At 43.7% G+C, this 21,318-nt stretch overlaps 1 protein-coding gene and 1 non-coding gene across 3 annotated transcripts in view; one reads left to right on the top strand and one right to left on the bottom strand.

Annotated features, from left to right (window-relative positions):
• The window catches only part of PTPN14 (protein tyrosine phosphatase non-receptor type 14), a 193,379-nt gene that overhangs the window by 73,487 nt on the left and 98,574 nt on the right, over positions 1–21,318 (top strand). For both annotated transcript variants that reach the window (XM_047751746.1, XM_047751747.1), the window contains exon 3: positions 13,286–13,455. In XM_047751746.1, the coding sequence (XP_047607702.1) occupies positions 13,286–13,455 (170 nt within the window). The remainder of the gene's footprint in view (positions 1–13,285; positions 13,456–21,318) is intronic.
• LOC125112309 (U6 spliceosomal RNA) lies at positions 6,865–6,971 on the bottom strand. Its single transcript, XR_007131103.1, has one exon. It is a non-coding gene; the product is annotated as a U6 spliceosomal RNA (small nuclear RNA).

Consider the following 21,318-nt stretch of genomic DNA (forward strand, 5'->3'; position numbering starts at 1 on the left):
AGGCACCGTTCTGCAGGTTGGTAGGGGTGGGAAGGCATTTCTGTGACTCACCAGGTAGAGGGAAAATGGAAGGCTCACGTGAGGGGTGTCTGGAGATGTGTACCATAATAATTAACTTTCAGCAGACTATTGTTTCTCTCCATGAGAGGGCAGAGGTCAACCCTGGATTACCCCCACACCTGGGTTGTTACAAAGGCTGAAGCAGTGAAATCCAGATTCTGCTGTCAAGTGTGTGTTGAGGGATGATCGATCTTCTCGCGCTAAGGTGGGGTTCGTGTTTTATGCTGGCTTTATTTGGATGTGCTCTGAACAGGTGCATCCACAGTAGAGCAAGTCACCTTTCTTTTTTGGTTTTACGCTTTCATTCTAGGACAGATCACATTGAAGGCGAAACAGTCCTATAGAAAGTCTTGAATTGAGGGATGAGATGGAGCAATCTAATACTTCGCTCTTTCTTCCTTTGCCTGCCCACACCTTGGGGAGGAATGCATTTTCTACCCGAGAGCAGACGTGGGAGAGGTGAACGCAAGGTCTGCCCCACTCGCTGGACTGGGTATGTGGGTGACTTTCCAGATACGATGGTGCTTTGGAGGAGAAAATAAAAATCCATCTAAGATGAAAGGAAAGGTTTGGGTTGTCTGAAGGCAGGGAAGCAGAGCATGGCGACTCTTTGGCTTTGCCGTTAGACGTGTTTTGTGGTTCAGGTGCCTCCGAAGCTTGATGATGACTCTGTGTTAGGAAAGGGAAATTCACTTTGCTTTAATTTTTGATCTACATTAATTACCCTTTGCATTTTGCTGCTAATTTCATTAGATAACATAGATTTTATTTGTTAAATCAGCTTTAGGTTTACAGCAAAAGTGAGTGGGAAGCAGAGGTCCAGAGACCTCCTGCCCCTCCCCCACTGACCAGGGTGGTACATTTCTTATAGTCGATGGACCCACTTGAACATATTATCACTCAAAGTCCATAGTTTGCATTGGGTTTACTCTTGGTGTTCTACATTCTGTGCGCTTTTTTTTTTAACCTTTTTTTAGGGCCGCACCCTCAGCATATGGAAGTTCTCAGGCTGGGGTCGCATTGGAGTTACAGCTGCCTGCCTACAGCACAGCCACAGCAACATGGAATCCGAACCATGTCTGCGACCTACACCACAGCTCATGGCAATGCCGGATCCTCAACCCACTGAGTGAGGCCAGGGATCGAATCTGCGTCCTCATGGATACTAGTCAGATTCGTTTCCGCTGAGCCACAATGGGAACGCCCCATTCTGTGAATTTTGACAAATGTATAGTGACACGTCCATATGGTAAGCTTTTTGAGGGTCAAATCTGGTTTTGAACGCACTGCTGTGCTGCCATTTCAAATGGTATCTGGAGAGAGCCTGACCTGGTTCGGATGATCGGCAAATGCAGTCACTCACTGGGGAAGCTGAAATGACCGGATCCTGCCTCCCAGAAACCCTGGAGTTTGGAGAATAGGAAAACAAGAAAGGGAACAGCCCGTGCCAAGGTACAGAAACAGGAAAAGGTGTGGAATTTTCAGGGAGGGCAGAGTTCAGTTTGCACTGATGGCTCTGTGTGTGTGGGTGTGCATGTGTGCGCGCGCGTGTGCGTGTGTGTAGAGGTCGTGGTGGGGAGGGTAGGAGTGTTGGTAGGTAGATGAGTCTGCTTTTGAAGGGTTTGCGGTGACTGCCTAAGGAGCTTTCACTAGATCCTGTATGACGTTGTTTCTAAAATGTATCACAAAAATATTGAAAATAATCGCCACTTTTCAAGGTACCACGTGTTGTGCTGAGTTACCTTTCCTATCTCAAGTCATCGAAGGCTTCTAACAAGTCTGTGAGGTGGTGGCTCCTGCTGCCCCTTTTTGTAGACGGGGAGACCACGTGTGGTGCTGTCACTGGGCTGGTGCAGACCCCAGTAGGCTGCCTCCACTGCTCGACTTCCCAGGGATGTGTAGTGGCAGGAAAAGGGGCCATGGTTAGATGCATCGGGAAACACTCTCATACATTCTGCAGTGTGAAAAAAACATGCGTTCAGCTCAGTGGTTCACAATGATTTTAGCCTTCTAGTAAATACTCACTGAATCCTTTGAGGAAGACAACACTGCCTCGAGATGGAAAGCCATCAAAAGATTTCAAAGTGGAGTAGGACACAGTCACTGTATGTTTGAGGAAAAGAACCAAATAGTAGGAAAAGGATGGGAATTGGGGTGACAAGAGGGAACAGATGCTAATTAGGTAGACAGGGCAATAACTTGGCAAGAGGAAATAAAATGAACTCCTTAGGAAAAAAACTTATTTTTAAAAAGTTCAGAGGAACATGAGGTATGAGTTTCTGGCCGGGAACTCTATGAAGAAAGAGCCTCAAAAGATACAGGAAGCTCAGAAAATGAGAATTCTGATAATCTATTTGGATGAGTGGATTTCACCTTCTTCCTTTGTCCCAAATGAAATTTTGGGTGGAACTTCAGTGAATAGAGCGAGCTGCTCTGTTTACTGATGGAATGGGTATCTGGAGCCCCAACTCCTTATGACCGTCCTTCCCCCACCCCCAGCATGGTTTGAAAAACCACTGTCCTGGATTAAGAGAGAAATAACCAAGATAATGTTGCCTTATGACTAATTCTTATATCTTAAGAATAAATCCAAAATGGAGAAACAGTAGTGTGTGGTGGCTTAGAAGGTGAGTTTGGAGCAAACTGCCTGCGTGGGAGTTCTGGCTCTGCCACTGATTGGCTTTGCCAGTTACTTAACCACCCTGTGCCTTAGCTTTTTCATCTGGAAATGGAGATGGTAATAGTAGCAACCTCCATGAATTGTTGGGAGGATGAAATGGGTTAGTTTTTGCAAAGTTGCCGGGCACAAAAAGGCACTCAATATGGCGGCCTCCCCTGCAAGACACCACTTGGGCGATTTAGACTCTCCTGCTCTAGCCCTTCCAGAGTCTGGGCTCTCACCTTGCATAAGTCTGCTTGTTCTGTTATTAGATGGCTTTAATCATTAGAAACTGTGATTTTTATCTTGAGCCCAAATCTTTCAATTCCTTGAAGAGTTACTAAATTTCAGATTGTGCTGTCCAGCATGAGAGCCATTGCCAACCTGTGGCTATTTAGCACTTGAAGTGTGTGGCTAGCTTGAACTGAGATGTATGGTGAGTATAAATTACACATCAGATTTTGAAGATGTAGTACGAAAAATAGTTAACATACCTCATTAATCATTTTTATGTTGTATGTTGAAAGTGTACTATTTTGAATATACCACTTTAAATAAAATTTATTAAAGTTAATTTTACTTCATTGTACTTTAAAATTTTTTTGTTTTATTATTTTAATTTTTTTTCCGCAGCACAGCATGGGGATCAAGTTACTGTTACATGTACACATTTTTTTCCCCCACCCTTTGTTCTGTTGCAATATAGGTATCTAGATATAGTTCTCAATGCTACTCAGCAGGATCTCCTTGTAAATCCATTCCAAGTTGTATCCAATAACCCCAAGCTCCCGATCCCTCCCACTCCCTCTCTCTCCCCCAGGCAGCCACAAATCTATTCTCCAAGTCCATGATTTTCTTTTCTGTGGAAAGGTTCATTTGTGCTGTGTCTTAGATTCCAGTTATAAGTGATATCATATGGTATTTGTCTTTGTCTTTCTGACTCAGTTCACTCAGTATGAGAGTCTCTAGTTCCATCCATGTTGCTGCAAATGGCATTATGTCGTTCTTTTTGATGGCTGAGTAGTATTCCATTGTGTATATATACCACATCTTCTGAATCCAATCATCTGTTGATGGACATTTGGGTTGTTTCCATGTCCTGGCTATTGTGAATAGTGCTGCAATGAACATGCGGGTGCACGTGTCTCTTTTAAGTAGAGTTTTGTCTGGATAGATGCCCAAGAGTGGGATTGTGGGGTCATATGGAAGTTCTATGTATAGATTTCTAAGGTATCTCCAAACTGTTCTCCATAGTGGCTGTACCAGTTTCCATTCCCACCAACAGTGCAGGAGGGTTCCCTTCCCAGCCCCTCCAGCACTTGTTATTTGTGGACTTATGAATGATGGCCATTCTGACTGGTGCGAGGTGGTATCTCATGGTAGTTTTGATTTGCATTTCTCTTATAATCAGCGATGTTGAGCATTTTTTCACGTGTTTGTTGGCCATCTGCATATCTTCCTTGGAGAAGAGTCTATTCAGGTCTTTTGCCCATTTTTCCATTGGGTGATTGGCTTTTTTGCTGTTGAATTGTATAAGTTGCTTGTGTATTCTGGAGATTAAGCCCTTGTCGGTTGCATCCTTTGAAACTATTTTCTCCCATTCTGAAAGTTGTCTTTTTGTTTTCTTTTGGTTTCCTTTGCTGTGCAAAAGTTACTTCATTGTATTTTTAAATGTAGCTTCTAGAGGAGTTCCTGTCATGGCTCAGAGGAAACAATCTGACTAGTATCCATGAGGTCACAGGTTTGATCCCCGGCCTCACTCAGTGGGTTAAAGATGCAGTGTTGCTGTGAGCTGTGGTGTAGGTTGCAGATGTGGCTCATACCTGGTGTTGCTGTGGTTATGGCATAGAGTGGCAGCTGTAGCTCCAATCCAATTTGACCCCTAGCCTGGGAACTTCCGCATGCCATGGGTATGGCCTAAAAAGACCAAAAAAAAAAAAAAAAGACAAAAAATGTAGCTGCTAGAAAAATTTTTTGTTTGTTTTTGAAGGAACTTAATTAAAACACTTGTATTTTTTTTTTGTCTTTTTTGTTGTTGTTGTTATTGTTGTTGTTGCTATTTCTTGGGCCGCTCCCGCGGCATATGGAGGTTCCCAGGCCAGGGGTTGAACCGGAGCTGTAGCCACCGGCCTACACCAGAGCCACAGCAACGCGGGATCCGAGCCGCGTCTGCAACCTACCCCACAGCTCACGGCAACGCCGGATCGTTCACCCACTGAGCAAGGGCAGGGACCGAACCCGCCACCTCATGGTTCCTAGTCAGATTTGTTAACCACTGCGCCATGACGGGAACTCCATTTTTTTAAAATTATAGTTGATTTACATTGCTGTGCCAATCTTTTCTATACAGCAAAGTGACCCAGTCATACATACATATATATACACATTCTTTTTCTCATATAATCTTTCATCACGTTCTTTTTAAATTTTTTATTTTTAAAGTATAGTTGATTTACAATGTTTTGTCAAGTTCTGTTGTACAACAGAGTGACCCAATTTCATACCTTTCCCTGGGCTGTACAGTGGGATCCCATTGCCCATCTACTCCAAATATAATAGTTTGCATCCAAAAAAACCCCCCAAGTTCCCATCCATCCCACTCCCTCCCCTTTCCCTCCTGGGAACCCCAAGTTTGCTCTTCTTGGCCATGATCTGTTTTTGGTTTTTGTTTGTTATTTTTAGATAGGCTCATCTGTTTCATATTTCATACTTCATGTAGTTTCCACAAATAAGGACTATCATATGGCATTTGTCTTTTTCTTTCTGGCTTACTTCACTTAGTATGAGAGTCTCTAGATCTGTCCATGTTGCTGCAAATGGCATTCGTTTGTCTTTTTTATGGCTAAGTAATATTCCACATCTTCCTGATCCATTCATCTGTCGATGGACATTTAGGTTGTTTCCATATCTTGGCTATTGCGAATAGTGCTGCTATGAACATAGGGGTGCATGTATCTTTTTCATTGAAAGTTTTGTCCAGATATATGCCCATCAGTGGAATTGCTGGATCATATGGTAGCTGTATATTTAGTTTCATGAGGTACCTCCATACTCTTTTCCATAGTGGTGGTTGTACCAATCTACATTCCCACCAACACTGGAGGGAGGGTACCTTTTTCTCTACACCCTCTCCAGCATTTGTTATTTGTTGGCTTGTTAATGATGGCCATTCTGACCGGTGTGAGTGGTACCTCATTGTAGTTTTGATTTGCATTTCTCTAACAATTAGCGATATTGAGCATTTTTTCACGTGCCTGTTGGCTGTCCTTGGAGAAACGTCTATTTAGGTCTCCTGCCCATTTTTCGGTTGGGTTGTTTATTTTTTTGTTGTTGAGTTGCATGAGTTGTTTGTATATTTTGGAGATTAGGCCCTTGTCTATTGCTTTGTGGCAAAGATTTTCTCCCATTCTGTGGGTTGTCTTTTCATTTTTTTAATGGTTTCCTTTGCTGTGCAAAAAGCTTTTTAGTTTGATTAGGTCCCATTGGTTTATTTGTGTTTTTATTGTCATTATTCTAGGAGGTGGATCAAACAAGATGTGGCTGTGATTTATGTCAAAGAGTATTCTGCCTTTGTTTTCCTCTAAGAGTTTTATGGTGTCGGGCATTATATTTAGGTCTTAAATCCATTTTGAGTTTAGTTTTGTGTATGGTGTTAAATAGTGTTCTATTCCATTCTTTTACATGTAGCTTTCCAGTTTTCCCAGCACCATTTATTGAAGAGGCTATCTTTCTTCCACTGTATGTTCTGTCTTCCTTTGTCATAGATTAGTGTGTGCCCATAGGTACTTGGATTTATATCTGGGCTTTCTATCCTGTTCCATTGGTCTATATTTCTGTTTTTGTGCCAGTACCATATTGTTTTGATGACTGTAGCATTGTAGTGTTGTCTAAAGTCAGGAAGCTCGATTTCTCCATTTTCATTTTTCTTTTTCAGTACTGCTTTGGTTATTCGGGGTCTCTTGTATTTCCATACAAATTTTAAAATAGTCTGTTCTAGTTCTGTGAAGAATGTCTTTGGTAATTTGGTGGGGTCTTATTGAATCTGTAAATTGCCTTGGGTAGTATAGTCATTTGACAATATTGATTCTTTCAGTCCAAGAGCATGGTATTTCTTTGCATCTGTTTGTGTTGTCTTTGATTTCTTTAAAAATACGGAATGCTTTACACATTTGCATGTCATCCTTGCACAGGGGCCATGCTAATCTTCTCTGTATCATTCCAGTTTTAGTATATGTGCTGCCAAAGTGAGCACTCATCATGTTCTATCCCAAGAGATTGGGTATAGTTCCCTGTGCTATATAGTAGGATCTAGAAAATGCCAAATATATAGCTCACATTATATTTCTACCAAACACTGCTGTTTTAAGAAAAACAAGGAGGCCATGTTAATAGTAATAAGAAATGCAAAGAATTTGAACATGCTAAAATTACTTGCTTTAGGGATAATCTTGGCTCTATTTTTGATTGAAATACAGTAAATAGAGGATTGATTAAATAACAATGGCATCTGAGAATATTCTTCAAGGCTAAACTCAATTCATGATAGAGAACTGTTGTTTTATTAGGAAATCCAACACTTTCAGGAAGGACGAATTTGATAACTCTTGGTCCTTTCTTAAAGCTAGACTAAAGAGCCTTGGCTTTTTAAAAAAATCCATAACTATTTCACAGGGTAGGTGATTATTCTCTAATTTATTCCCCTACTCTTTTGCAAATTTATATTTTCATCTTTGCTGAAAGCTGATTTATCCACAGCTATCAACTATGGTAGAAGTGTCTCATGTTTTTCTATTTTCGTAATGGCTGGGGTTTATAAAGATAAAGGAACTTAACATGCATTTCCCATCATCAAAGAAAAGCTAACTCACATTAAGAATGTTTCTGTGGCTTGCTTTTATGTTAATCTTTGGGGAATTGGGAATTTATCTGTGATAATGGGAGTACTCGTCTAAATGGAACATCTCATTCCCTGGCATTGTCAGATAATAGTGGAATTTGCTGTATTTTATAGCCTGCTTAAGTATATCTCTGTATATTTGTATTTGCAGCGGACTAAAATAATCAACCATGATTAAGAACCCATTGAAGAGTAGTCTGTTGGGGCGATTTCTGAATTTTGTATTGCCTTTTGTCTTTGTAAAGATTACGATGTGAAATCTTTTTAGCTTCATGTCAATTCTGTCAGGTAAACTGGCACCAGGGCCTAGTTTCTAGATATAGAGATTGTAGGTGAAATAATCCCCCAGTCTTGGTTTTTTTTTTTTTTTCCTTTGTATATTCCAAATGATGTTTGCAGCCTCAGGAGAGTGGTTTTTCTTGGCTCTGAGATTTGCTTTTGGGGTCAGTGTCAGTCTGCAGTTTCTTTTCCTGTACTTTGATGAAGAGATTGCCTAGGAAAATGAAGATGGTGCTGTTGATAATTATAGATGTGTCGGTTATGGAAATCCCAAAAACCTACCCAGAGCAGAGGTTGGTTGCACACAAGTTGTTTTCTGCAGTTATCCAACTGATGTACAGGGTTTATTTTCCAAAAGCGTTGGAATGTGATGGCATGAAGTGCTGTTTCAGTCTGTGTCTAGTCATCTTTTGAAGAGTTTTCCATGCCTCAGTGAAAGGGTTCATGCTTGTTTGTAATTCCTGTATGTTTTATATGGAGGCACCTCCACCTCTGATTCTTAATTTACAACCAAAATATACTGACTACCGCAGGGAACCTATTACAACTTAATGTGAGATATTTTAAACTTTTGCTTCTGGATAATTAACTCTTCAGAATGCTTGAGATAAGTTTGTGGATTTAATCCCTAGTAATTGCCAAGACTGTGTCTGTAACCCTTACCAATAGTTTGCAGTAAAGCTGTGTCATTGGTCATAAAACTAGAAAAACAAAACTCTTAAAGAAAAAATCTTTCCCTAGTAATAGCCACTATGGGGGATAAGACTGTATTTACAAACAAATGAACAAATGAGTCAAAACATCCCAAGCTGTTTCTCAAGCCCTTTAGTCACTATTATCTTTTTCATGATACTGAAAGAAGGATCTTACTTTGACACTAAAGTATTTGCACACCAATCTGCCATTGAAGAAACAGATTATTGAGTGCTTGCATACATTTATGTTTCTCTGTTAAAATGCAAAACTTCAAACCAAATAAAACAGGAAACTTCTCACGTGAAAATGATAGGTTAGTGTGGCTCTTCTTACGTTGTTTGTTTGTTTCTTTCTTTCTCAAAGCAATTGAATCCTTACGCTGGGAACCAGTTTTTTTATCTTCTTATCATTGCAACGAACTCACTGCAGAATTCATAGCAACAGGCCTGGTGTGGTCTCCTCTGGGCCTGATGGGATTGATGGCCCCTTGGCTGAATTCCAGGACATTCATTGGTGCACATTTTACTTCAAGTGAGAGGTTGGGTTCTGAGTCCGTTTTCTGTGAGGACTGTGTAGACATGGCTGCATAACTGTGCTGCCTTGTGAAGTTGAGTAGAGCAGGGTAAGAATTTTGAGACTGGGTCTTTCTCCTCTACGATGTACTCCAGAGTGGGGATATGGCTAGAGGAAGAAGGAAGTGGGTGGGGTGGGGAATGGGGAAGGTTACTTGGGGCGGAGCTTCACCAGACTTTGCGAAAGGGACGCTCACAGATGGACTTTTTCCTCCTAGATACCTGAATCCAGCACTTCTAAGCAGAGGTCATTCTGGCCATAGTAGGTAGAAATGGTGTGCTCCGGGTTCCCTGCCTCCCCTGCACTGGAATCTCATTTCATGAATGATTAAATAATTGTTTCATTGGATAAACACATGGCAAGTCACCCAGAAATACTCTGTCCTCTGTAAAAAGCTGCAGTGCAGCAACAAAAAAGTCTTAGGCCATGAATTGGGTTTTGGCATTAGAAGTGGCTTACCTTGTTATTTGGAGTTTAATTTTCTAATTAAACTGGCGCATGGAGCTTCCCAGGCAAGGGGTCAAATCGGAGCTACAGTTCCTGGCCTACATCGCAGCCACAGCGACGCAGGATCCGAGCCGCGTCTGCAACCTACACCACAGCTCAGGGCAGCACCAGATCCTTAACCCACTGAGCAAGGCCAGGGATTGAACCCACAACCTCATGGTTCCTATCAGATTCTTTTCTGCTGCGCCATGACGGGAACTCCTCTTTGAAGTTCTATACTGTTAATTACGGTTCAAGACTATAACCAAGCCTTGATTTCTCTTGTACCCTCATCATCCTCCTTTTATATGTGTGCATGTGGGTGTATGTGTACTCTGTGCAGTATTCTTTCTCAGGGTGCTTTTTGAGGGTGGGGTGGGGAGGAGATCAGGTCTGGTTTAATGATTGGGTGGGAATGAGGAAAGGAAATTTATTTATTTATTTTTAATGGCTGCACCTGCTGCATATGGAAGTTCCCAGGTTGGGAATCAAATCAGAGCTGCAGCTGCCAGCCTACGCCACAGCCACAGCCACGCCAGATCCCAGCTACGTCTGCGACCTATGCTGCAGCTCTTAGCAGTGCCAGGTCCTTAACCCACTGAGTGAAGCCAGGGATCGAACTTGCATCCTCATGGATACTAGTTGGGTTCTTAACCCAGGGAGCCACAAAGAGAACTCCAAGAAAAGGGAATTTAAAATACTGGCCTTCAAAGCATAGAAGTGGTAAAAAAAAGTTTTAATTTTTTCTCAAAATCAATTTTAGAATGTTCATGCCATCATCGTGGACTCTGTATAGTTTGAATGTTACCAATTTGAGTGAATGCTATAATCTGAATGAAGTATGGGTCATGCCGTCATGCTTCCAACTCTCCAGCCATAGAAGATAATGAAATAATGCCATTTGCAGCAACATCAAATCAACTAGAGATTATCATAGTAAGTGAAGTTAGTCAGAAAGAGAAGAACAAATACCCTATGATATCGCATAAGAGGGGAATCTAAAATCTGGCATAGATGAAGCTATCTACAACAGGCTTGTGGTTGCCAAGAGAGGGAGGGGGAGGGAATGAGATGGACTGGGAGTTTGGGGTTAATAGATGCAAACTATTACATGTAGAATGGATAGATAATAAGGTCCTACAGTATAGCACAGGGAATCACATCCAGTCTCCTGGGATAGACCATGCTGAAAAATAATATTAAAAGAAAGAATGTGTGTGTGTGTGTGTGTATATATATATATATATATATATATATATATATATATATATACATATACATACATATATATATGATTCAGTCACTTTGCTGTATAGCAGAAACTCGCACAACCTTGTAAATCAAATATACCTTTAATTAAAAAAGAAATCATACCTCCAATGTCAAGACTACGCTCAGTGAAAGATACTCCGGCATTTTCTGCCTGTTTAGCAATTGCAACGTTTGCCCTCCATCTCTCCAGCCATGCTTATGAAAGGGCTCTTTGCCAACTAAAAGAACTATCACAGACCCTGTCACTGTTGACATGTATTACCTCATTTATTGTATGCAAACTCACTCCCAGCCATCCTGAATGCGGTGGAAAGTCCTTAGGTGACACTGTGCTCCGCAAAGGATTTCAGTAGGATGCAGAGCCGCCCTGGACCATTTCCTGAGGGTTTATTAAGTACCCAGATTGCCTCGTTGGAAGGCTAGCCTAAGCCTACATCATCGATCCCCTAGGAGAGAATCAGAGTGATCTTCCAGCATCCCATAAACACCTGTAATGAGACTCAAGATCTTCAGGGAGGCACTGCGTCGTGATTGTTTTTTTCTTTTACCTTTTAGGTTTTCATGTCATTTATAGACCTTTCAGCTTCTGCTATTGCCTGCTCTCTCTTGTTTATTCCCAGATAACGTCTGTGTTCTGAATCTGTGGTTGAAAGGGTTGCTGGTAGTGCTAATGCCAGGGATTCCTGAGGCTTGCCTGTTTTTGTTTGCTGAGGAGGAGGAGGGCGAGGGGAGGAGTAGCAGAAAGCGCTGTTGATGAGGTAGTTACTTCACATGGGCACATGCATGGTGGACCGGCATTCGCTCTTACACCCCTGACAGCCTGGGGGTGGTGGTTGTAACCATCAACCCATTTTACAGCTGGGAAAGCTCTGAGACGCTGGAAGGCTCGGTCACTCAAACAAAGGTAGTGCGATAGCGAGCTGTAAAAGCTTGGAGGTGAGCTGGCTTCCAAGCCTGGTTTCACTCTCTTCAGCCCCATTTCCTTTCTTCCATGTCATCAGCTCCATTGGAACAACGCGTGGGCTCACTGGAGCTGGGAAGTGAACAATAGGGTCAGAATTCTCTCAAGCAAGTTGGTCTGAGTTGATGGAAATATAACCTTGGCTCTGTTGGTAGGTGTTTTGCTGCTCCAGAAATACAAGGGTTTCTGGTGTGGACTTGCCCTTTGGAATGTCCTGGAGGGTATGGTCCCATCTGAAAGTACACCTGTTTAAAAATATCCTTTAGAGTATTTGGGTCTGCAGCTTTACGTAGGCAAGGACGTGTCTGGCTTTCTAGGGGCTTTCTTGCAGATTTGGGGGGGCTGGTGGCAGAGATGGATCTATAGTGTGGTTGAGGGGGCAGCCAGCTGGAGTGGGACCGTCTGCACAAAAATGCCTTTGGAAATGAAACATTGTCATGAAATCATTCCTTTGAAGGCAGATTTCCAGGTGTGCTGTAAACCATTCTAGGCTATAATTGAAATATAAAAGAATGCTTCAAAAGCGGTGATCTATTTTTTTAGTGACTGTTGTGCTAATCCTGAAATCCTGGCGTGAGTTAATATAAAGACAGGATTGGATGTATAAAAATACCTGTTTTAATCATTGAGCACGTTGTTTAAAACTAAATTCGTTGTAGCTTCAAATCTAAGGGTGAAAATCTCACTTTCATCTATCAAATCCCCCCAGAACCTGCCAAGAACAGCCACTGGGGGGGCTCCTGTGGCAGCTGTGAAGGGGGCATCTTCCGCTCTCCACACTTATTGTGGGGGAGCGATTTGCCATCGTTCTTGTGTAATGAGGTATTTCATTAAAGCTCAGAAAGGGTGGGTCAGCTTTGTGTCGAAATCTGTTGCTGTGTGAAAATTTTCTACACGGTGGAAGCTTAAAGTTGGCAGAAGGTATCATGTTAGGAGCTGAGCGGTAAGTTACCCTGCAGCAGGTGCGAGAGCTGCGTTTGCCTCTGCTGGCGTGCTCCGCGTGCCACCGCGATGCATCCAGAAAGCACAGCATAGTCAGCCTTGGGAACTTAAGTCTGCGCCATCCCCACTCTGCACCGTCCCCCTACCTAGCAGAGGCGCATCAGCACCCACACGAACAGACAGCAGCAGTGGGGAAGAGCCCTGCATCTGGAGACTCAGGGTGAAAATCTAAGTTTTGTGGGCCTCTGGTTTCCTTTCATCTGACTCATCGTTAAAAAGGAAAAGTTTTGTGGGCCTCTGGTTTCCTTTCATCTGACTCATCGTTAAAAAGGAAAAGTTGGATCCTTGTGTGTGGGCTGGGGATCCAAAGATGAGGTAAGGGGCCGGCATCTTACCTGCCGTGTGGTCTTGAGATGCCCCTGGTTAGCGTGCACTGATGCTATTTTACCCTTTTATCTAGACGCACTACTTTGGCCTTTGGTTTCTCAGCAAGAGCCAGCAAGCACGATGGGTGGAGCTGGAGAAGCCTCTGAAGAAGCATCTGGACAAATTTGCTAATGAGCCTCTGCTTTTCTTTGGAGTCATGTTCTATGTGCCAAATGTGTCATGGCTTCAGCAAGAGGCCACGAGGTAGGTGCATTTTTTTTTTTTTAATCCATGTTCTCTATAAGGGTGTGGATTAACTCTGAGGTTTCAGATGAAGTAGACGAGCTGGTTGATTTAGGGGTGCCTGTGTGTGTGTGTGTGTGTGTGTGTGTGTAGTGGGGGAGAGGGTGGGGTTGTTGCAGATTGTTTCCCAGTTGCTTTGCAGCGTTTGGATTTTTTGTTTGAATTCATGGGACTAAACCCAATGGTTCCCTATACTGCAAGTGAGGTAGCAGTGATCCCTAAGGCAGGTGGAATTTTGTGTCTAGCAAACATAGAAGTATTAGTTGAAGACTACGGGTAAAATAAATATGCTAGAATTTAATGGAAAAGGAACCACCTAATATTGTTTGGTCTATTCCTTCCCTCAAAATGTCCCCAAGTGACATGCATCAGCAGATTTGGGGTTTGAGGATTGAGAAGGTCACTGAAGAGGGGAATGTAGTTGAGGAACCTGCTGGGAGAGTAAGAGTTCGGGTGCCGTGGGTTCAATACCAGGGGACGGGAAGCCAGCAGCAGAGAGACCTGGGGACCAGCCCCGCCCTCCTGCTCATGGGCTGCCTCCCCTGGGAGAAGCCACCTGCTAGCTTCGAAATGACATTTCTCCCTCATCTGTAAAGTGAGGGATTTGTGTAAGTCCTGAACATTCTGATAGTCTGTGATTCTGTGAATGAGCCAGTTGTGTTTTTGGTGGTGTTGGTTAAAATATGCAGGTGGGGGGGTGGGTGTCTCATCAAATGATTATTTCTAAATAACCCTCTCTTTTAAACTTTTTACTTGGGTCATGGCCTCCAGCGTGCCTGGGGAGCAATGCCCACGACGCCTGGGTGGGAGGAACAGTCTTCTACTTGATGATTGCCTGTGTCATTCTTAGATTTTAAATTTCTGAAATAAGGAGGCAGTGAAGTCTTTATATACAGTTCAAGGTGAGAGTTTCCATTTCCCTTTTTTCACCCAAACTATTGGTGTTTCTCTAAGCAGAGGCCACGGGCAGCGCACGGTCTGACCCAGGAAACCTGTGTTAGTCTTGCAGGTGTCATTCCTTTGAAGCACTTGATTGTATAGCATTTTGCACTGTTTTCAAGTGAATTTCATTCATTTACGCCCTTTCTATACAAGAAATTATCTCCTGAAATCAACTCAAAGCAAATCAAGATGATTTCTTCCCGCTTTTGAACCCTTTGTTGGTACTTTACACAGTGTTAGGAACCCAGCAGAGGTTCATAAATACCTGGTGATTCATGGCCCTCGGACCATTATGTGCAGGAGCGTGAGTGACAAGGATGAAAGGAAACAGGGACGAAATGTTAATGCACACTGGAGAAAGTTCAGCCTGTAAGAGAAAGAAATGAGCTGTGGTTCCTCTAGGCAGGTCTGTTCTGTAAGGCCTGTTGTGGAGTGAGAACAGTTGAGACGGTGAGGGACTCCGAGGTTGTGCTTTACGAGGGTGCAGAGAAAAGGTTGTTTAAGCTTAGGAAAATGCAGACTTGCAAGGGTGCCGTAGCTGCCTTTGGACTGTCCCGGGGAGGGACTCCTGTGTCCGCTCCGGAGCACAGAATGAGGGTTGGTAATCATGAAGCTCCAGGGGTTGAAAGACTTTGGTGCTTGGGCTCAACATAAGAACATAGTTTCTACTCATTAAAACCATGTGAAATTGGAACAAGCAGGCTTATGAAAGGGCAAGAGCCTCGGTCTGCACAGCCTTGCAGAGTCGGTGTGGTGTCCTGAAGAGGAGACCGCCATATCGCGTAGGGTGTTGGAATCACCAGTGGTTCTCAGACAGACCAGGGCCTGCTGTATCATAATTACCTGAAGCATCTGTTAGGAATGTGGATTCTAGGGCCACACCGGGAGGCTGAATCGGAACGTCTCAGACTGGGGGTCAGGAGGATGTATTGTTTAAAATAAGCAATATTCCTCAGGTAGTTCTGATGTTCATCCAGACTTGGGAACCACAAAGTCAGTTAACCTCTCAGAATCTTTACAGTCTTAGATTTTCCAGAGAAGTAAATTTAATGCTGCCTCATTGACTGTCAGTATTTGCATCCATAAACTGAATCAAAAACTGTTTAAATCTCAAAAACTGAGGTCTAGAGTAGGAACTTTTGGCAGTAGTGGTGATTGAGGCTAGAGATTAAGAAGGACTTCTGGGAGTTGCTGTTGTGGCTCAGTGGTTATCGAATCTGACTAGGAACCATGAGATTTGCGGGTTCGATCCCTGCCCTTGCTCAGTGGGTTAAGGATCCAGCATTGCCATGAGCTGTGGTGTAGGTTGCAGATGCGGCTCGGATCCTGTGTTGCTGTGGCTCTGGTGTAGGCTGGTGGCTACAGCTCCGACTGGACCCCTAGCCTGGGAACCTCCATATGCCATGGGAGTAGCCCAAGAAATGACAAAAAGACAAAAAAAAAAAAAAAAAAAAAAAGAAGGACTTCTGTCCTTTTCCTCTAGAATTTCTTTTCTCTCAATTAGGTTGGTTGATATAAGTTTGACAAGGAGGGAAGAAGTGTTTTCAACACAGGATTTTGAAGCGAACCCTGTTCCTGTTGTTTGATCAGAAAAACTAACAGAAACAGTTGAAAACTTTGAAGGACATTTTTTAGGCTCGGACATTGGAACTAAATTCTGGAGATTTCAGGTATAATCTTCTCTTTATGGCAAAAGATGTCTAAAGCTCGGAGTTGGGTTTGCCTGAGGAATTTTTTTCCTTGGTCCCTGCCCTTCCTTTCAAATTGCAGGAATTTTTGTTGTCTCAAGGGGCCCTAAAATTGGAATGTGCCAAGGGGTATCAGAGCAAGTCAAAGACTTAACGCTGGAAAGATGAAGAAATAAGAGAGAAAAGGATTGTAAATAAAGGGAAATTGGTAGAGAAAGAAAAGAGGAATGCATATACCTGGGCAGGTGGAAGGTCACCAGCAGTGCCTCAGGTGTGAGTCCCTGAGACCTCCTCTGGGTTTGGGGCATGTAGATTAGAATATAAAGGAGGCCTGGTTTGGCCAGAAGAACATTTTTAAGTGCCCAGGATTTCTGGGTTTGAGACAAACAGAGGAGCTGAGTTCAAGGTGAAGCATGCCACTGATAGTCATTAGGAGCCCCTGGGAACCTGAATCTTCTTGGGAGGTTTTAGAAGCATCTGAGGGTCCCATCCGAATCCTGACACGGTGTTCCAGGTAGGGGAGCCAAGGAGAAGCAGTGGCCGGGGTGGGGGGGCAGAATTCCAGAGAAATGTTTCACAGGAGGCCCCAGCAGCATATTCATTAGGAGACGGGTTCGTGACTTGCTCGCCAGTTATCAGAGTTACGAGGCATCTCAGGTGGACATGGGCTTTGGCGTCTCTGCGAGCACCTGGGATCCGAAGTCGGACACAAAACAGTTGGTCTTTGTGATGCCCTGCAGAGTAAGGTATTTGCATAGATTGGAAATAGGAATCTGTCTTTCATTGTGGGCAGCCCTTTGGAGGGGCAACCACTCAGCCATCTGTGCTTAAAAAATAAGCCTTTGTCTGGAGCCAACCAAACTTGATTTCACCCAACGCATGTTTGCAGCAGTGGTTTTGGCTACTTCTCTTTGACAGTAAAACAGGGTCCACAGCATTAGTTGGATCCAGCCATTTCTTCTCTGAATAAGGACAGAGAAGTTAGAATGAATATTCTGAGGGGGTTTTTTTTTTTGGTTTGTTTTTTGTTTTTGGTGTGTGTGAACCCATGTAAAGACACATGGTAGTGAAAGAAAAATATGTTTAAACAATGTGTATTTCATTTCTTGTCTTCAGACTGTCCCACACTTGAAAACTTGCAGGTCCATAGCGTATTTGGAACAAAGCATCAGAAATTGGAGAATGATGTTGATTGCAAACGGTTGAAGAAGGTGTTTGACTTTATTAAGATGATCAAGTCCAGATTTTTTAAGGTAGACAGTTGAGAAGCTCTGGGGTTTTTTGTTTTATGCTTTTTGCTTTTTAGGGCCACGCCCGGGGCATATGATGGGAATTCCCAGGGTAGGAGCTGCATTGGAGCTAGAGCTGCCAGCCTATGCTACAGCCACAAGCAATGCCAGATCCAAGCCCCATCTGCTTGAATCACCACAGCTCACGGCAACACCGGATCCTTGATCCACTGAGCGAGGCCAGGGATTGGACCTGCATGCTCACAGACACTAGTTGGGTTCATTACCGCTAGCCACAGCAGGAACTCATGAGAAGCCCTGTCTTTCTGACATGAATTTTGATGTGCTGCATCTCATCTCATCTCCCGGATGGGACTTTTGAAGAACAAATAGTTTCATAAGGGAGGGAAATCTGCCAAGATACTGTGGTTGAGTTGGGGACCAAATGGACAGTTTGGCACCAGCATTTAGGGGGTGACTGAATGAGAAGACCAAAATATGCAAAGGAGAACACACACAGACGTCCACCTGAAAGGAGCAAACCCCACCCAGCTCCTGACATTCTTGCAGAAGTATGGAAAAGCTGGTGAAAAAGGACGCGCTAGTGGACAGATGGAGGATGAATCACGAAACCATAGGCATTAAAGAGATTAGGAAGGGAATTTGTTCGTCCAGGTCTAAACTGTGAGATACACGACCTTGGGGCTTTGAAAATGTTAGCTTTCCCCCATGGGTTGAAATGACTCAAGGGACCAGGACCACCATAATTTTTTCCACTTTGCTTTGCTGCTTCTATGCCTTTTGGCCAGCTTTTCTGCTCGGCAGAGGGACTCTGGCCAGCACTCCGTCTTCCCCTGTTCTGTCCTCCTCCTGACTCAAAGGAAAGATTTTTGTCATGTGTTTTAAGGATGTGCATAGCAACAGGCTCATTATAAACACATGGTTTTCGCATTTTTTCTGGACACAGAAAGAAAAAAGATGGTTTGTGAGAGGTGGAGAAATTCTTACTCAAACAGAAGGGTCCTTAATAATAGCCAGGGGAAGCCAGAAAGCTGCTGGCCAAGATCACTGCTTTCAGTTTAGGTCTGGGGATTTTCCAAGACTTCCTCCAGGGAGGAAGTCCCGCTTTCGTTTTTTTCAAGACTGAAACAAAAACTTGTCAGAGAAAAAGTAATTTTTGAAGAGGGCATTTAATTGGTTTCAGGGTTGAAGTTGCTGACTGCATGCCTGGTTTTTAAAATGTTCAATTCTGGGAGTTCTCTGGTCACGCCACAGGTTAAGCTTAGGTATGGTCCCTCCAGAGGCTCAGGTCACTGCTGTGGCACAGGTTCGATCCCTGGCCCAGGAACGTCTGTATACTGTGGGCATGCACAAAAAGAAATTTTAAAAATTAAAAAGAAATTTCAATTCTGAAGCATTTTTCTTTTGCCAGAATGTGTTTGTCTTTGCATCATCCCTGTTGAACGGTCGGTCTGCACAGGGCCCAGGAGCGTCTTCCAACTTTTCAGGGCCACGTTTGTAGCCTGCTGTGGAGGCGGCCTGTCACCTCCTAGAGGTGGGCACTGTTTAGATGCAAAGCAGTGGAACCCCTGCCGTGGCCAGCACAGTGGCTCTCCTGGCCACGGACTGTCTTAGCCCACAGTGTTCATTGGGTGGCAACTCCAGGTCTGCGGGACCTGTTTGTTCCAAGCCCCCTCCATCCAGCAAGTGCTGCCTCTGTGGGTAGCTCTGCTCTTGGGAATCACTGTTTTCTGTACATCTTCCAACTTCTCTAAAGTACTGGACTGTGAAGCTATAGTTTAGTCTGCTCACACTGCCTAGCAGCTCTTTCCAGAAGCATTTAAAAAAAGGTTTCATCCTGGGAGTTCCCATTGTAGCTCAGCAGGTTATGAACCCGACTAGTATCATGAGGATATGGGTTTGATCCCTGGCCTTGCTCAGTGGGTTAAGGAACCGGCGTTGCCATGAGCTGTGGTGTAGGTTGCAAATGTGGTTCAGATCTGGCGTGGCTGTGGCTGTGGCTGTGGCATAGGCCAGCGGCTACATCTCCAATTCAACCCCTAGCCTGGGAACTTCCATATGCCTTGGGTGAGAATCTAAAAAGCAAAAACAAACAGACAAAACCGCCAATCTCTGTATGGGCTTGTATGGGGCATACTCCGATGTTAGAGGTTGTTCCTGTTTGGGAAGAACTTGGTGGACAAGATGTCATGCCACTAGCTGGCAAGAAATGCCCACACTGGAAACTTGAGAGCGTGAGTGCATTTTCAATGTGACGGTGAAGGACCAGGGAGTCACGTTATTCCATTGTTTGCCTTTGGTGCGGTGGGGGTGGGTGCATACTCCCCCCCCCTTCTTCCTGTTACCTATTTTGGGCCTCTGGCATAAGGACGGCAAAGCCAAATGAGGTGAAACCTCCCATCCCCCTAAAGGTCAAAATGATGTTTGGAATTTTTTTTTTTTAAATTAGGTTTCAAGAAGTGGTTCCAATGACTTAGAAGTGCTTTCAGCACCATACCTTCCTTGGAAATACCTATGCTTTCCCCCTTAGTTTCTTGCCATCTGCCTCGAGTGCTATTGTAAACCAGCCAGTGTTCCACCCGTGTTTAAAATGTCTCTTAAAAAGCTCTAATGATGGTAATGGTTCCATTTCCTTTTATAACACCATTTATTTGGTTCCTCCGGTTCTCTGAGTTCTTTTCTTATTTGGAAATGTCATGTTAATGGCTATTTAAAGTTTCCTAGTGGGCCAGGAAATAGGGACTCCCTTCAAGGCAGATTTGAGATTCAGTCTGAATTCCCCGTGGATAATATAACTTGCTGAGTAGGGCAAATCCTCTTCCTGGCCAGCCTGCGGGTGAATGGGAATTTGTTCTCTCTCTGATGATGGCTGAGGACAGAGTTGTTTCTGCCAGATATTTTAAGATGCTGTTGATATATTGGGATTTAATCTCAAATAGTATTCTGTGTGGCTGATGTCCTGTATGATGAGATGAGAGAGGAGAATGGCTGTCTGCCAGAAACAGAGCCATCTCGAAGGCAGGAGGAATTGCTTTCCCAAAGGAGGTTAGGTGACGAAAATGCTCGTTGCCATTTGCACTATTTTTTCATTTCGAGCTTTGCTACCTATTTCGTGTTAGCCACGTTGCGCATCCGGGGGAGTATAAAAATGAACCGATCTCAGTATTCCCTCTGTCTCCCGAAAAGAGCTGTCTCCAAGCAGCTTTTATTTCGCTTCCACCTATTTGGCTTATTGGAGCTTTAAGTTTGTCAGGCCTCCGTGGCTGATGTTGCTTACTTTCCAGAGAAGGCTTTCGAGATGTTTTCGTGAATTCAGGAGAGCCTGCCAGGGACCTTCCAGGACCAGCTTCCTGGGCCTGTGACCTCTGTGGTCAGTTGCTCAGGACCCCACATCAGTAAGGCCCCATGCTTTGCTTAGTATATCCCTGTTGCCCTTCGGAAATCCTTAATCAGTTTGAATAATGAACTCTGCCTTTGCATTTTCTGCTCCTCTTCCCAGGACAGCCTCCTACGTCCATGTCTGGTCATTCATCTCTGCTTGTTTCGCTATTACCTTGTAACTTACTCTTAGCTATAAGTGGATCTGAGTGGATCATGGGTTCGATGAAAGAGAAACAGTAAATTGAAAAACAAAAAAAACAAAAAACCCCACAGGGGAACACAAACAAAATTTTCACTGTCTATGCAAATATGAAAATAGGATCAAGGCCCTGATAACCATTTCTGCTCCTAGACTTGACTTACTGGAAAATCCTACAGAGTCTGGGGAGCTGTTATAAAATCAATTGAATTTCCTTTGTTTTTTATTTTTTTGTCTTTTTGCCATTTCTTGGGCTGCTCCCTCGGCATATGGAGGTTCCCAGGCTAGGGGTTGAATCGGAGCTGTAGCCACCGGCCTACGCCGGCGCCACAGCAACATGGGATCCGAGCTGCATCTGCGACCT

The sequence above is a fragment of the Phacochoerus africanus genome, chromosome 11, assembly GCF_016906955.1.
Source record: "Phacochoerus africanus isolate WHEZ1 chromosome 11, ROS_Pafr_v1, whole genome shotgun sequence".
Classification (NCBI taxonomy): Eukaryota; Metazoa; Chordata; class Mammalia; order Artiodactyla; family Suidae; genus Phacochoerus; species Phacochoerus africanus.